Genomic DNA, 17,246 nt, shown 5'->3' on the forward strand with positions numbered 1-17,246 from the left:
CTACCTTCAAGCCTCCCAGTGATCACAAACCGTCCACTCGAGACAGACACCACGCTGGTGTTAATCCAATTTAACGATGGTGCCCTGCTGATAATAAATTCTTATTTGCTCCCAATGAGACAGAAAGCCCAGATCACTGAACTGAACAGGAAACATCTGCCACCGATCTAATGTTGATGAATCCAAAATGCTTCTGTAGTCCTGGGAGGGAGTCTCAATGCTAGATTGGGCCCTAACAACAACATCCTCTACGCAAAACCTAAAGGTCTCCCCACAAACCTGAAGATAATGGATGTCTTCTCACCTGTTGCTCCGAGGATCAAAATCAAACTCTGCAGGCTTCGGTCTGACTCAGCCTTTAGGCTAAACCTCCACCTGCTAAATGGGCCTCTTCAAAGTGACCGTCCAACCAAACTCACCTCTCTTGCTCCAGAAGGAGTGCAAATGACTATGTAGTCATTGACAGTGAGTATGACTAATCAATGGAACATCTTGATTCCTGTAGTTGTGGATACTCCACCAGTGGTGGCTTTCAAGATTGTCCATGTCAGATGCAAAAGACCAAGCCCATATGTGAACTAAACTGGTTTATTGCTAAAAGAAAATCCACCCACAGGAATAATCTTGTCATCCAGCGGTCAGCACCTGCTTGGAACTAGATAAGGGTCAATGGAGTTCAAAGGAGTGGTGATCTTAGTCCACTTGTAACAATGTAGGGATTCTAGGCTAATCCAATTTTTAACTCAGCTCCAGGCTCTTCCATACCTGGATCAGTTTAAGGATTTAACAGATTTAACAGATTAACAGAGTTGGAAGGGACCTTATAGGTCATCTAGTCCAACCCTCCCCTCAAGCAAGATACCTCACAACATTTCTGACAAGTGGAAGTCCAACCTCTTTTCAAAAGTGATGAAGCTCCCACAATATCCGAAGGCAATTTCTCTTCCATTGGTTGTTTGTTCTCACTGTCAGAAAGTTCCTCCTAATTTCTAGGTTGAATCTCTCCTTGGTCAGTTTCCATCCATTATTCCTTGCCTGGCCTCCAGGTGCCTTGGAGAATAGCGTGACCCCTTCCTCAAGAGGCAGCCCCTCAAATAAGGAAGACTGCACTCGTGTCTCCCCTGGTCCTTCTTCTTCACTAGACTCGCCTTGACTTCTGCCTTGGACAGGAGATTGGGTAGAAGCCCTCCAGAGTCTTCTAATCCTAATCTTATAATTCAATGGCTGCACAATCATCTCTAGGGGCCTTTCTCTTTATCACAAACCCCCATTTTTTCTTGCAGGATTGGGGATCAGTCTTCCCCACCTCCATACAGCCTAGATAGAGATAATGATTCAGGTGAGGGGGGGAAAACTCCACCAGGGTGGATTCTCCAAATAAGTCTCATGGATGACCAGGTTTCCTGTGCAGAAAACACCTGGAAAACAGCTGTTCCCTCCCCCAGAGGGACCAGGCTGCTTGGGACCAGGCAGCCTTGTTTCAGGTTGTATTATTTTGCAAAGCAAATGTTTCTCATCACTGGAGCTCTTTGTGCACCAATGAGAGGTTGATTATTCGATGAACGTTCCAGGTGACAGAAAGAGCCGAATGCAAAGAAGAGGGATGGAGTGACAACCCCACTCTTCCTCATTCTGCTGCTGGCAGTCCCCCCCCCCCTCCTTTCCCCACCACCCCAAGGGGGGGTCCTGTCTCATCACGCTGCTTGAGCGTTGAAAAACAGGATGTTGGCTGCATGTATCCCATTTTCATTCACGCTGACCTCTGGATTTAATGATGCGGCATTGCGCTCCCGTATGTTACATAATTAACAGCACAGAAGTTTTCATTAGAGGCGTCACAAATAACTGGAAGAAGTGGGAGACAGAAGCAATTTAAAGGGACAGCACCAATTACATTTCGGTACAGTTAGTCATTTTACTAGAATCTGATAATCCCGGGACCTGCCAAAAAGCCACTTAGAGAATGAGAATAAAGAGGTGAATTAGGATGTAATACAGAGGGGTCGTGTCACACTAATGAGATGTGCTAATCAGAAGAAAGGAACAAGGGCCGGCGGGAAGACGGCTGAGTGGCTTTCTTAGCAAGAAGACTCAACAAGGGAAACGAGCGTAAGACGAGGCTGGGAAAACCAGCGGGGAACGTATCTTTGCGTCTCTTTCAGACAAGCCCATCCATCAAGGGAAGCGTCAACCTTGGCAACTCTAGGATAGGGGGAGCTGGACTCCTGGAATGCAGTGAGGGAAGCACAGAGACGCTGCCGGCACTGCCAATGGCTGCTCCAGATGAGGAGACGCACATCTGCCTTAACAGAGAGACGGAAGGGTCAGGAGCGAGGATGAAACATAGAAGTTTGACGGCAGAAAAAGACCTCATGGTCCATCTAGTCTGCCCTTATACTATTTTCTGTATTTTATCTTAGGATGGATATATGTTTATCCCAGACATGTTTAAATTCAGTTACTGTGGATTTATCTACCACGTCTGCTGGAAGTTTGTTCCAAGGATCTACTACTCTTTCAGTAAAATAATATTTTCTCATGTTGCTTTTGATCTTTCCCCCAACTAACTTCAGATTGTGTCCTCTTGTTCTTGTGTTCACTTTCCTATTAAAAACACTTCCCTCCTGGACCTTATTTAACCCTTTAATATATTTAAATGTTTCGATCATGTCCCCCCTTTTCCTTCTGTCCTCCAGACTATACAGATTGAGTTCATGAAGTCTTTCCTGATACGTTTTATGCTTAAGACCTTCCACCATTCTTGTAGCCCGTCTTTGGACCCGTTCAATTTTGTCAATATCTTGACAAAAGGTTTAGCGTTGCTCTGTAATGCCTCGGTAAGACCACAGGCTTATTCCCAGGCTCAACTTCACTTCCACTCAGGCAGTGGGGCAACGTAGAGGGGAGCAGCCCAAGCCGCTCAGGGCAGGCAGCACTGGGCATCAGTGTTGCTTGCGGTTTTCCAGCCTTGGGACCCAGAACCAAGCATCCAGCTCTCCTCCCATATGGTGAAACTGACCCTCTGCGTGCAGGCTGTGTTTGAACGAGTTGCAGACACTTATAGCTGATGACTTACCTCCTGGCAGTTTCAGCAGTCCAATATTGTTGTTAGCCGCCCCGAGTTTTCGGAGAGGGGCGGCATATAATTCCAATAAATTGAATTGAATTGAATTGAATATTGCCCATTCCCCCTCGCAGCCATCTGACTCCTTGCTGCCAGTTTCACCTTCCATTCTGGCCCACGCGGCTGAGTGTCGGGAGACTGATGCTCAGTCGCTTGTGCTAACCAGGCTCTGCGCTGTTTGCTGCAAGGAGGTATGTAGCTTCTGCTCTGGCAATCTCTCACTACTTACCAGAGCTTACAAAACCTTTGCCAGACCCATCCTTGAATACAGCTCATCTGTTTGGAACCCATATCGCATCTCAGACATTAACACCCTTGAAAATGTCCAAAGATACTTCACCAGAAGAGCCCTTCACTCCTCCGCCTGAAATAGAATACCCTATGAGACTAGACTTTCAATCCTGGGCCTAGAAAGTTTAGAACTAAGACGCCTTAAACAAGATCTAAGTATTGCCCACAAGATCATATGCTGCAATGTCCTGCCTGTCAGTGACTACTTCAGCTTCAACCACAACAACACAAGAGCACACAACAGATTTAAACTTAATATTAACCGCTCCAAACTTGACTGTAAAAAATATGACTTCAGTAACCGAGTTGTCGAAGCGTGGAACTCATTACCGGACTCCATAGTGTCATCCCCAAACCCCCAACACTTTACCCTTAGATTATCCACGGTTAACCTATCCAGATTCCTAAGAGGTCAGTAAGGGGCGAGTACAAGTGCACTAGAGTGCCTTCCGTCCCCTGTCCTATTGCTCTCCTATATCTCCTATACCTTTCTTCTATTCCTATATCTCTTCTTCTATTCTTTCATTGATATGTTCTATTACTATATCTTCTTTTCTATTATTTCTTAAATATATTTTACTATGAGTATCTCCTCTATAACCTTCATCATGTATTTTACTATGTGTATATAGATATATACCCACTAAAACCCTAATTGTGTATTGGACTAAATGAATGAATGAATGAATGAATGAATGAATGAATGAATGAATGAATGAATGAATGAATAAATAAATAAATAAATAAATAAATAAATAAATAAATTGCTGGGAGGCAGAGGCCAAAGGGTGGGGCTGGGTGGGTGGGTGGGGCTTGGGGCATTCGGTGTATAAGAACGAAAATCCAAGTTTTCACCGTCTTATATTCCGAAAAATGCGGTATTCCTGTTTCAATGGAGAATTCTGGTTAATCTCCTCTCCACTCATTTCCATAATGCAGCTGCTGCTCCTTTTTCTCCCAGACGTGGCTTCGATTGGCAGCTCTGAATTGTTAAATAAGGCAGGAGGGGAAAGAGGGTGGGCCCCCCTCTGCATAGTTGGATGGGCGCCATAGCTCTAAAAACCCACCTCTCAGAGTATTAATGATGACGGGACTAAAATAGTTATCGATCCAGCTCAAAGGTCAACTTGCAACTCTCCATCTTCTCATGAATACTAAGTATCTCGGTGCTATTCTTTTCTTAACCTAAGATGTTACACAGTTGAGAGGTTTTTCTATTGTATTATTTTTAAAAAAGACATTGAGACTCTGGACACAATGCAGAGAAGAGCCACAAAGAGGACGAGGGGACTGGAGGCCAAAACGGTTGCAGGAACTGGGCATGGCTAGTTTAAGGAAGAGAAGAACCAGGGGAGACAGGATAGCAGTCTTCCAATATCTCAGGGGTTGCCACAAAGAAGGAGTCAACCTATTCTCCAAAGCACCTGAGGGCAGAACAAGAAGCAATGGGTGGAAACTAAACAAGGAGAGAAGCAACCAAAAACTAAGGAAAATGTTTCTGGGCAATTAATCAGTGGAATGGCTTGCCAACAGAAGTGGTGGGTGCTTCCCTCCATCACTTGGAGACTTTTAGGAAGAGACTGGCAACCATTGATCTAAAATGATATAGGTTCTCCTGCTTGGGCAGGGGGTTGAACTGTAAGGCCCCTCCCAACTATTATTCTCTTTCTATGTCAGGCTAACCTATTTTCCAAAGCACCAGAAAGCAAGTTAAGAAGCAAAAGGTGGAATCAAAGAGAGAAGCAACACAGAGCTAAAGGAAAATTTTCTATCAGTGAGAACAATTGACCAGTAGAACAGCTTGGCCCCAAGGTAAGACCTCCAAGATTCTTTCCAAATCTGTTGTTTTGTTTTGTTCTTAAGGGGTAATTTACATTAGTTCTCTGCAAAAAGTGAACTGACTATCTAGTACTGTTCCTTTAAAGAAGTAATAATCCATAATTAATTCTATAGCTATATAATTCTATAGCTTCTCAGGAAGCTCAAACTGCCCAAGGAGTTGCTGATACAGTTCTACAGAGGAATCATTGAGTCTGTCATCTGCACCTCTATAACTGTCTGGTTTGGTGCTGCAACCCAACAGGACTGACACAGACTTCAGAGGATAATCAGAACTGCAGAAAAAACAATTGCTGCCAATCTGCCTTCCATTGAGAACCTGTATACTGCACGAGTCAAAAAGAGGGCGGGGAAAATATTTACTGACCCCTCGCATCCTGGACACAAATTGTTTCAACTCCTACCCTCAAAACGTCGCTACAGAGCACTGCACACCAAGACAACTAGACACAAGAACAGTTTTTGTCTGAACGCCATCACTCTACTAAACAAATAATTCCCTCAACACTGTCCGACTTTCTACTAAATCTGTACTTCTATTCTACTAGTTTTTCTCATCATTCCTATCACCCATTTCCTCCCATGTTGACTGTATGACTGTAACTTGTTGCTTATATCCTAAGATTTTTATTAATATTGCTTCTTCATTGCTTATTTGACCCCTATGACAATCATTAAGTGTTGTACCACATGATTCTTGACAAATGTATATTTTATTTTATGTACGCTGACAGCATATGCACCAAGAAAAATTCCTTGTGTGTCCAATCACACTTGGCCAATAAAATTCTATTCTATTCTATATAACTAGTCCCACCCTTTTCCATTTCTTCTCAAGTTAAATATCCATATATCATGCTCTGGTGAGTATTAAAGAATCAATAAGGCTCTGCATATACACACACATATACCGCCCAAGATACTTAGTTAATCTCCATTAAGAAAATAATTCCTTATTTGCATTAAAACGTGCAAAGAAGGGAAGAGCCTGGAGATCACATCTCAGCATGTTAGAGACCAAGGTAAGATTTGTGTCCTAAGTTGTAAATGGCTAATTGTCTTAATTGCAATGAGAGAACAGTAATATCAAAATCAAGTTAATTAATCACTCTGAAGATCAAGGCATCGGTGGTTCAAGTCACAGGCCAAAAATGCAGCTTCTGTTAAGCAGGAATTAGGTTCCATTATGCCATCAGCCGAGGGATGGAAACCCCACAAAAGAGGAAGGGGCAGAGAAAGGAGGAGAAAGCAAAAATATCTGCTTTAAGTAGAGGAAAGAAAATATCCAGTTTTGTCTCTCCTTGGAAACCCTTTCTGTATTTTGTGCTTAAGATAGAAAAAAAAATTGACTCTGGTTTTGCTGATTAAATTAGCTTGTTACAAAAATAGCTATTAGTTATTAAGTAAGAAAGTTGAGGCTGTAATTTTATTTTTGTTTTACTGCACTGAAAAATATTGGAAGCCAATGCTTTTTTGTCTCCTCTCTTACCCGTTTTTTCCTTCTTTTCTCTTCTCTTTTTCATTCTCATTTTATAATAATAATAATAATAATAATAATAATAATAATAATAATAACAACAACAACAACAACAACAACAACAACCATCTTCATCAGAGCCCCAACAGGCGTAGGTGCCGTGGATGCAATCTCAAAATACCTGGAGCACCATTTGAACACCATCGACATTGACAACATCACCCACCGTCAATTGCAAAAGGCAGCTTGAGTCAGGACAGGGATGATGGGACAAATGGTACCATTGGTTAAAAAAAAGAAATTACTTAAAAATTATACATCAAGAAAAATGTCCAACTAAAACAACGTGTAAAACCAGTAAACTACGACATGAATCATAATATCAAATTGAAACGATAAACTGTAAACATCGATCGACACAAATTTTGAACTACAAAGAAACTGAATGAACAAACCCTTAAACCACTGATAAATGATGGCACTAGCAACTACGTCAAATACATATGGATAAAACTTCAGGAATGTCTACACCACCTATATGCTTAAACCACAGGCCGCAAAACATGGGAGCCCCAGCTCTAACGCTGGCCCTCCACACTCTTCTTACTACTCTTTTCTTGCTCTGTTTTTCTATCCTTCCTCCTCTTGTATTTCTTTCCCTTCTTTCTAAATCCCTTTCCTTTCTTCCTTTCTCCTTCCCCACTCACGCATGCTGTATAAGTAAACTATAATTGCTAGAATGTACATTATATATACTCCCTTTACTTTTCTGTACCCTGTTTTTAATGTATACAGTATATCTAATAAACATATTTTTTTAAAAAAGCAAAAGCAAAAAACAAAATACCTGGAGCACCATTTGAACACCATCGACATTGACAACGTCACCCGCCGTCAATTGCAAAAGGCAGCTTGAGTCAGGACAGGGGTGATGAGACCTTTGACCCCACGAAACAGGAACCATCTGCCTATCCCGGGTCCTTGGAAAGGACTCTCAGTAGGTGGACCAAAAATGCCAAATCCAGTCTAAACATCTGGCTGACTGTGCAGCGTGCCATAAGACAGGGGCAACCACAACTGAGCCCAAATGCATCTTGCTGAGTGAGACGTTTGTTAAGTAGGTTTTGCTCCATTTAACAACCTTTCTTGCTACAGTTGTTAATCACAGCAGTTGATAAGTTAGTTACGTGTTTGTTGAGTGCATCTGGCTTCCCCATTGACTTTGTTTGTCAGAAGGTCGCAAGACAACTAGACCACAAGAACAGTTTTCTCCCGAATGCCATCACTCTGCTGAACAAATAATTATCTCACTTTGTCAAACTGTTCACTAAGGCTGCATTGCTAGAAACCTTCTCATCATTGCTACCACCCATTTCCTCCCACTTAGGACTGTATGACTGTAACTTTGTTCCTTACAATTTTGTTTGTTTGTTTGTTTGTTTATTAGATTAGACTAGACTAGACTAGACTAGACTAGATTAGATTAGATTTGTATGCCGCCCCTTTCTGGAGACTCAGAGCAGCTTACAACAAGTAACAATACAAATCCAAAAATTAGTAGGGTGGGGAGGGAATGGAGATTTTGCAGTATCCTTCCCCCTGGAGTGGGATGAGAATGGGGATTATAATAATAATAATAATTTATTAGATTTATATGCTGCCCCTCTCCGAAGACTTGGAGCGGCTCACAACAGTAATACAAAATACAAATCCAATGTTAAAAGCAAACACAGTTTTAAAACCCTTAATTAAAAACAATCATACATCTCATACAGACCATACATAAAGCGGAACGGCCCAGGGGAATCAATTTCCCCATGCCTGACGACAGAAGTGGGTTTTGAGAAGTTTGCGAAAGGCAAGGAGGATGGGGGCAGTTCTAATCTCCGAGGGGAGTTGATTCCAGAGGGTCGCCACAGAGAAGGCTCTTCCCCTGGGTCCCGCCAGGCAACATTGTTTCGTCAAAGGGACCCAGAGAAGGCCAACTCTGTGGGACCTGACCGGTCGCTGGGATTTGTGCGGCAGAAGGCGGTCCCGGAGATATTCTGGTCCGATGCCATATTATACTAATATGGATTGTTTCCTGATTGCTTATTTGACCCTTATGACAATCATTATTGTATGTCCTGATTCTTGACCAATGTCTCTTTTCTTTTATGTCCACTGAGAGCATCTGCACCAAGGACAAACTCCTTGTGTGTCCATATTCACACTTGGCCCATAGAAGATTCTATTCTGAAAGGGGGTCACGTGAGCTGGGGACACTGCAACCACACCATGAACATGAGTCAGTTGCCAACTCTCTGAATTTTGATCACATGACTAGGGGGATGTCTCATTGGTGTGAAATATGGTCATAACTCCTTTTTTCAGTGATGTAACATTGAACTGTTGTAATTCGAGGACTACCTGTAATAATAAGAATTAAAAAAAAACATGGTACACAAGCCACAAAGACAGGCTTCTGAAGAGAGGCTCTCAACCAAAACCAAATACCTATTAACCGATATTAATAGGGTTGTGACTGAGGCAGCCTCTCAGCTGCTCCGCCTTGGTAGGAGGGTGGAGGGAATAACATGAGGAGGAGGAAGAGATCTCCCTGCACAGCATTTAAATCCCGGGAAAAGGGAGGTTCTACATGCAACGACAGTACAGTAATCCCTCGTTACTTCACGGTTCATCTTTTGCAGATCCGCTATTTCACGGGTTTTCAAAGGGGGCTTAAATCCATTAAATCCATTGAAAATTTTAAATCCATTAAACATTCATAAAATTCTTCTACGGTACTACTGTGCTCTATTAAAGAAACTGGTAGGATATCACATGTAGTTCCAGCTGAGAAACATTACAGAACGACTGTTTAATGCAAAGGGTGGGTTTTAAAAGTCCAAATACTCATTAAATACATAAAAAATTATCTTTCCTCTACTTCACGGAAATTCGTTTTTCACGGGTGGTCTTGGAACGCATCCCCCACGAAAAAGGAGGGATGACTGTATTCATCTAAATACGTGTGGAAGTCCAAGGAAGGAAACAGGAAGAGAACCCAGAGCGCTTGAACTCTCCTAGCTGCGAGTAACCAAAGAGGAGGCTCCTCCAACCTCAGCGCATTGCAGGAGTTTCACATGCACCTGCCCAAGTTACCTTAATCACGGTGGACTCAACAGGGAGGGGGAGCCTTAAGCTGAGCTTCCTAAGGAGCAGAGCCCCCCCCCCCCCTGGGAAGGCCCACCATGCTGCCATCCAAGCCGCACCACTTTGCGAGACGTGAAGTGCCAGGCGTGAGTCGCCCAGGCCGAGAGCCCCCTCCCTCCCCAGAGGTTGGCATCTGGCCTGGAGCCCCAGGCATAATTGGAGTCTGGGGAAGGGGGCTGCCTACCTCCCAATCCAGGACGGACGCCTGCCACTGGGCGATCTTGTCGATGTTCTCCAGCCGCCTCTTCCGCTCGTTGATCTGCTGGGTCACGTTCCGCATGACCGCAAGCGCAGCGGCCACGTACCGGTAATCACTGGGAAAAGAAAAGGGGGAAGGGGAAAAGCCTGTGAAATGACAGAAGCCGCAGGACAAGGGGGAGGGCCCCCCAGGAGGAGGGCGAGAGGCACCTGGGAAACGGGATCAAAGCATCCATCCACCTACCTACCTACCTACCTACCTACCTACCTACCTATCTATCTATCTATCTATCTATCTATCTATCTATCTATCTATCTCTATCGCAGCTGAACCATCTCTGATTGTTGTGAGCAGCCCCAAGTCTGCAGAGAGGGGTGGCATATAAATTCAATAAATCTAATCTAATCTAATCTCTCAAGAAACGGCTGCAAGTTGAGGCTGAACGCTGCCTTATGCCTCTACACACACGTCCTGCACCCAACCCAAAGGTCGCTGCACCCCCCACTGCTTCCTGGAGGGGCTGGGAATTGAACACCGCCAGGGCCCCCTCCTCTAGAAACCTGGACTATGAATCAATAAGGTAACATGGGGGAATGCCAGAGGCACCTGTCCCACTCTAGCCAAGAGGTAAGACAGTTTCCCTAAACCTGGAGGAGTTTATCTTCCAGAACTCAGAAGCCAGGCTGGGCAAATGGGAAGATAGGACATGATATAATGGAAGGGACCTTAGAGATGTTCTAGTCCAGCCCATCGCTTCAGCAGGACAGTCCAGAAAAGTGGCTGTCCAGGCTCTTCTTGAAAGCCTCCAGAGATGGAGCACCCGGCCCTTCTGGAAACAAGTGATTCCAGCCAGCCAGGACTGCTGACGGGGGCAAAGGTCAGAGGACAACCTAGCCAGCTCATCTTCAGCGGCTGGACACTATAAAAATATTACCCCAAGATTAGTACTGAAGACGAATTCAATCCCCACTGTACTCACTAGTTCGCTCTCTCTCTCTCTCTCTCTCTCTTTCTCTCTCTCTCTCTCTCTCTCACACACACACACACACACACACACACACACACACACAGCCCCATCTCCCTGCCTACATCCTGGATGCCTGGATTTTAAACCAAAGATATCACCTCTACTCTCACCCTCCCTCTTTTCAATGGCAGGTACATGTGCTCCCTGTCCTAGCTGTGTTTCCTCACTTTAAGGGATTTTTTAAAAAAAAATTAGTAGTGTCATTTATGAATGGAGCTGCCCACCCCTGCCTGCTCCCCCCCCCCCCCGGTCCAGCTACCCACTTATTAACAAAGAAGGTTTTGCAGACCGAAGCCCTGCGGCTCCAGCTCAATGAGCAAAGGACAGGTGAGAAATGGCCAGGCATGCTGGCTGGGGCCGACAGAGGAAGACGGTGCAAGGGGAACCGTAGCTTTTCCTTGATGATTTCCTGGCCAAAGAGAGCCGTGCTAAGCCCGTATTTCTTTCGAGGACCCAGAGCCTGGCTTTCCACCCAGATGGCATCCTTAGAGTAAGTGTAGGGGGCCCAAAGATAAAGAGGATGGCTGATGGGCCAGGGGTGAAAGGGACCCCACCCTTGCGGATAATGTCGGGGGGAGGGAATTTCTCTGCCCACCAACGGGAGGCTGAATTTGGAAGCATAAATTAAATTGGAGGCCACCCTTCTGGAAAGGGGCCCCACCTTCACTTCCAAGGATGTCTCGTGAGATCCCGTCAGCATTTGCAAAAAATAATCGTAGTAGTTTAACAACCAGAAACGAGGAATTTCTGGTCCTAAGCAATGGGCCCGTGAAGCACAACCACCTTGTTTAGTGACCCCAATTCCTGCCGTCCTGGTCACCGCGGTTAACTGACTCCCGGGGTCTTTAGGCGAGGTGGTTCCCTGTGGCTCCCCACAACCAGTCAGAGGTCAGGAGGTCGCCGGTGGAGGAATGGCCGCTGCAGCAGAAGGAAGACACGCTGGGGTGCGAAGGGTTGCGTAGGAAGCCCTGCACCGGCCAGGGAAGGGCAGGCTGGTGTGTGTGTGAGTGTGCAAGGGGACACATGGGGGGCACCACAGAGGTGAGGGAGAGGCGGGGGGAGGCGCCACCTGGGTCAGGGAAGTGTTGTGAAGGTTTGGGAGGCTGCATAAGAGGCGCCACATGGCCCAGGGAGGGGGGCTGCTTTGTGGGTGCAGCCTGGGCCAGGGAGGGGCCGGGGGAGGGGGCACAGCTGCGGAGGCTGACCCCAGCAATTGTGGACTTTCCATGCGGCGTCCCCAGAAAGTCATTCTGGACATGTGTAAGTGGGGATTGCACGACCGCAGGGCTCCGTGCAGTGGCTGCTGAGCGGGGGGGGGGGGGGGGGTGATGCCAAGGACCCCAGCCCCGCTGGTGCTAGGAACTCTGAGCACCAGAATCAGAGGGTGGGTTCCTCCCAATTCGGACCGGTTTGGGCGAACCAGTAGCATCCGATGGCAACGTCACAATGACGCCGGTCCTTTGGTGCCACCATATATTTTTTTTAAATCATTTTTTTCCTGATTTTTATCTATCTGTTTTTTCTGAGCCTGCACAGAAGCCAAGTTTCCGGCACTCTGCATGTGGTCGCCACCTTCTTTTCAGCTTTTTTTCTCCCCAGGTTTTTTTTGAGACAGCGTGGGAGGAAGCGAACTGGCAGTGAGGTAAGTAGGAACCTTGAACCTGGGATCATAATCCCCATTCACTCAGCACCACCATAACTTCGAGCAGTGGCTGACCGGAGGGACATGGATCAAGAGCTGCTGGAATTGTGCACGGCTACAAACCAGAGGTGGGCTGCTCAGGGGGAAGGGCGATGTGTACTCGCCCCCGTGGCTCTGAGTGCTAGCGGACTCCGGCGCAATTCTGCCACTGCACCTGGGCAGGTAGTGAAATCCTGTGTGTGATTCCGTTCCCTGTCCAGGTGCAGTGGCACAATTGCGCTGGAGTCCGCTAGCACTCAGCACCACGGGGGCGAGCACACGTCGCCCTTCCCCCTAAGCAGCCCCGCTCTGCTACAAACACCTTTCAGGATGTTGGTTCTTCTCTACCAGGTTCCATTTTGTGGTAGCAGCTCAGGCTTCGCAATGAAAACCCCAGACAGAGTTCTGTTTTCGGAAGGAAGAGTCCCCACCTCCAGCTGTCCCGGAAGACTTCTCTGCTGCCCCCCACCAGCCCCTCCTCCTGCACAGCCCTGCCTGCAGTGAAGGGCTACCAAAATCTTTACCACTACACTGTGGACGGGGCTTATGCAAGGCACCCTGCATTTTCTTTCAACATCTCTGGGTGCAAATTGGGGGCTCTGGGGTGGAGCTCTATTTTCGCTACCCTGCTGCGTCCCCCCCGCAACAATCCGGGCAGCAGCCCACCCCCGCCTACCTGTGGTCCTGTGCCGTGTACTTGAGCAGTTCCGCCAGCTGCAAGGGGTACTTGCAGATCTTCTGGACCGGGGTCAGCAGGAAGCCATCGATGGCGATGTCAATCATCTGCTGCAGGAGACGGCAGGCTTCGAAGAAGTGCTGGTATCTGCCGTCCTTCATCAGTTTGGACAGCTCCATGCACGCGTCCAAGTGGTTATTACAGTACTCGGAGTAGATCCAGAATCCATCTTGCTACGGAGAGAAAAACAGGCAGGGAGAGTGAGGCGCCTCAGGCAGCTGTAGGGCAGGTTTCAATCGCAATGAGCAGGCTGACAAAAGCTACAACTGGGAAAGACCACTGGGACCAGGATGACCAACCCCAGGCCAAGGCGAGACTCTTAACTTATTAGCGATCTTGACCGACAGCTCTCAAAGCTGTGAATGGAACCCTGAACTCTTTTATCTATTTTGTCTAATACATAATGTAGGTTTGTAAGGATATAATCATAGTAATATACATCAATAGAAGAACAGAAAAACATTAGGAATAATATAGAAGAAATAATTATTGGGAATAATAGAGTTCATATACATGAAGCTAGTAAAAACATAAAAGAGAAACCTTAAGACAGGGGACGGAAGGCACTCGGGTGTGCTTATGCAAGCCCCTCACTGACCTCTTAGGAATCGGGAGAGGTCAACAGTGGAGAGTCTAAGGATGAAGTTTTGGGGGTTGGGGGATGACACCACAGAGTCTCTACAGAGTCTTGCTGGGTCTTGGGTCCCACTGTCGAGCTCCTTCTCTTGTCGGGGTGGTTTTCCCAACACTCAACCAGACACAGAATCACAGAGTTGGGAGGGACCTTGGAGGTCTTCTAGCCCAACCTCCCACCCAAGCAGAGACCCTGGGCCATTCCAGACCAATGGCTGTCCAGTCTCTTCATAAAAGCCTCCAATGATGGAGGAGCCACAACCTCTGGAGACCAGCTGTTCCACTGCTTAATTCATTTCTCCTTAATTCTAGGTTGGACCCTCTGGAATGTCAGAAGGTTAAGCCATATCCTGCATTTAATAAGGGATGGAAGCTAGGTGGTCTTTGCCTGACCCTTTCAGTTACTGAAGAATGCTATCACAATATCCTTCCACTGACTCCTTCTCTAGACTAAACATGTGCCAGACCCCACAAGGAAAAGAGGTGGCGAGAGGATGCGCAGCACCCCAAACAACCCATCAGACCCTGGTCAAGCGTCGCTTATGTGCCCTGTGCCGGACAGACCTTGTGGCCAGACTCTGCAATTTCAACCTTTGCAGTCCTCAGATCAAAATTCCGTCACTTGGCAAGCGGTACGTGTGGCCAGTCCTTCCCTTGCAACAGTTCATTTAATGCCATTGCAAAGTTACAACGGCCATTTTTCACACCTTTCGGATGAGCAAAGTCAATGGGTCACTCGACACGTAAACACCATAGCAAGAAAAGGTCGTAAAAAGGGGGAAACTCACTTGACCAATGTTTCACTTAGCAACCGATGTTTTGGGCTCCATTGTGGCCGTCCGTTGAGGACTACCCGTATTTATAATGTGAAGGCCGTTTGCGACCTTCCCAGGTGGGTTCTGATGAGCAAAGTCTAAGGGGGGGGAGCTGGACCTTCTTAATGACCACGTGATTCGTTTAATGACTGCCATGATTTGCTTAATGACCGGCAACAAAAAGATCGTAAAATTGGGCCCAAGTCCTTGCTTAGCAGTGAGAATTCTGGCCTCCATCGTGAACTCAGGTCCATGATGGCGAACCTTCGGCAGGCAGGCCCAGAGTGGTGTCTTCCGGGTTTCTGGCAGGCATGCGCACATGACGATCAGCTGTCCTTTGCACGTTGCAGTTCTAAAATCTGCCCTGCACATGCACGGTGCAAATGCTGCCAGCACCTAGAGGTTTGGCTTTTCTGGAGCCAAAACCTGCCACGTGCCCTGGTCCACTGATAGTGGGAGGCACATGTGCGCCAGAGTCCAGGAGTCCAGCTTTTACGCAGAACAGTCCCGAGGAGCACACATGCACCTGCGCGACATTTCTGCACAGCCTTTTTGGCACTCAGTATTTAGGATCTGGTGTGGCGGCTGCATTGCCAATTGTGCCGGCTACGTTTCCCTTCTCCAACCCGGCCAATAGCTGCTCCTGCTGAGGGCTGCAACAAAGGGGGGTGGAGTCCTTTTCTGGCAGTTAGCCGTCTCTCCCTCCCGTGCCAGCAATCATAAGGGCAGGAGGTCAGATCTGGACCAGCATCTTTAAGGGGAGCATAAATCTCGCGCAAGAGCTCTGGAGAGAAGAAGAGGAGGGTGGGCGAGAGAGGGGGGCTCCCTGCAGGGAAAGCCAAGACTTTACAGGATCAGAGCTTCGTCTTAGGTTGAGTCCCCTCTGCACATGCCCCAAGGCCTGCTGGCCTGCAAGATCAGCACCTGTCAGACTCTGCTTGTCAAGGCTCCCAAAACGAAGACAGGCACAGGGGGCTCATTCGCAGCACTTTCACTCCTCCTCGCTCAGAGACCGGAATCTGGCCCAACTGAAACTTGGCGCTCTCTTAAACGTGCTTGTTTCCTTGCAGACGTTTCATTATCCAAACTACGTAAGTGCCAGTCATGACGTCGCCCAGTTTGGGTGAACATAAGAACCTAAAAAGAGCCATGCTGAATCAGGCCAAAGCCCATCGAGTCCAGCATTCTGTGTCACACAGTGGCCCCCCAATTGTCCATGGGGATCTTGAGCAGAAGGAGAAGGCAAGACCCTCCCTTTCCCTTGACCCCCAACAAATGGGACCCAAGGGAACCCTGCCTGCCTCAATCGACATAGAGGCGGCACATGGGCATCCGCTTCAATAACCACCGATAGACTTGGCATCCATGAATCTGTCTAATTCTGCCTTGAAGCTCTCCAGGCTGACAGCTGTCACGACCTCTTCTGGAAGAGAATTCCATCAACCAACGACCCTCTGGGTGAAGAAATATTTCCCTTGATTTGTCCTCACTTTCTCACCTATGAGCTTCAGGGAGGGCCCCCTCGTCCTAGTATTGTGTGATAGAGAAAATAATTTTTCTCTATCCACCTTTTCTATCCCATGCATGATTTTATACCCTTCGATCAAGTCACCCCTTAAACGCTGTCTTTCAAGGCTGAAGAGATCAAGGTGTTGCAATCTGCTTTCATAAGGGAGGGGCTCCATTTCTTTGATCATACTTGTTGCCTTTTTTTGCACCTTTTCCAGTTCCATTATATCCTTCTTGAGGTGTGGTGACCAGAACTGTACACAGTATTCCAAGTGTGGCCTCACCATGATGGAAGATTTACAAGGAAACAGCAGAGCTCAGAGAGGACCAAGGAGGGCGGAGGGTCCCTTGCAGCAGCCGACTCACCGCCCTCAACTGGCTGCAGAACGACTGGCCACAGCTAGTTACCCTGCAGGTCAAGATTTACGCTAACATCGAAGGAATAGAGTCATTAAAGAAAGGGTGAAAAGGAGGGATGAAACGTGAATGACAGAAAATTATTTTTAAAAGTTTATTTTAAGTAATTAAATTGAATTCTTCCATTCAAGTGAGTTGTCGAGTTGGCCATGCTGCGGTTGTCCCCAGAAGTGTCTGGTGGTAAATTGGCTGCAGTGAGTCAGACGTTGCAGGTTGGAGGCAGAAAACCAAGGACTCCCTCTTTCAACCCTCCGCTACAAGTATGCTCCCTGTTCTCTTATTGGTGGAACAACTTCGTGCATC

The 17,246-nt window shown here is 46.9% G+C and overlaps 1 protein-coding gene across 3 annotated transcripts in view; it reads right to left on the bottom strand.

Moving 5' to 3' along the window:
* The window catches only part of ARHGEF9 (Cdc42 guanine nucleotide exchange factor 9), a 261,555-nt gene that overhangs the window by 40,995 nt on the left and 203,314 nt on the right, over nt 1–17,246 (bottom strand). For all 3 annotated transcript variants that reach the window (XM_070759694.1, XM_070759696.1, XM_070759695.1), the window contains 2 exons: nt 13,510–13,742; nt 10,111–10,240 (listed from right to left, as the gene is read on the bottom strand). In XM_070759694.1, coding sequence (XP_070615795.1) covers nt 10,111–10,240; nt 13,510–13,742 — 363 coding nt within the window. The remainder of the gene's footprint in view (nt 1–10,110; nt 10,241–13,509; nt 13,743–17,246) is intronic.

This window comes from Erythrolamprus reginae, chromosome 8 (genome assembly GCF_031021105.1).
Source record: "Erythrolamprus reginae isolate rEryReg1 chromosome 8, rEryReg1.hap1, whole genome shotgun sequence".
Taxonomy (NCBI): domain Eukaryota; kingdom Metazoa; phylum Chordata; class Lepidosauria; order Squamata; family Dipsadidae; genus Erythrolamprus; species Erythrolamprus reginae.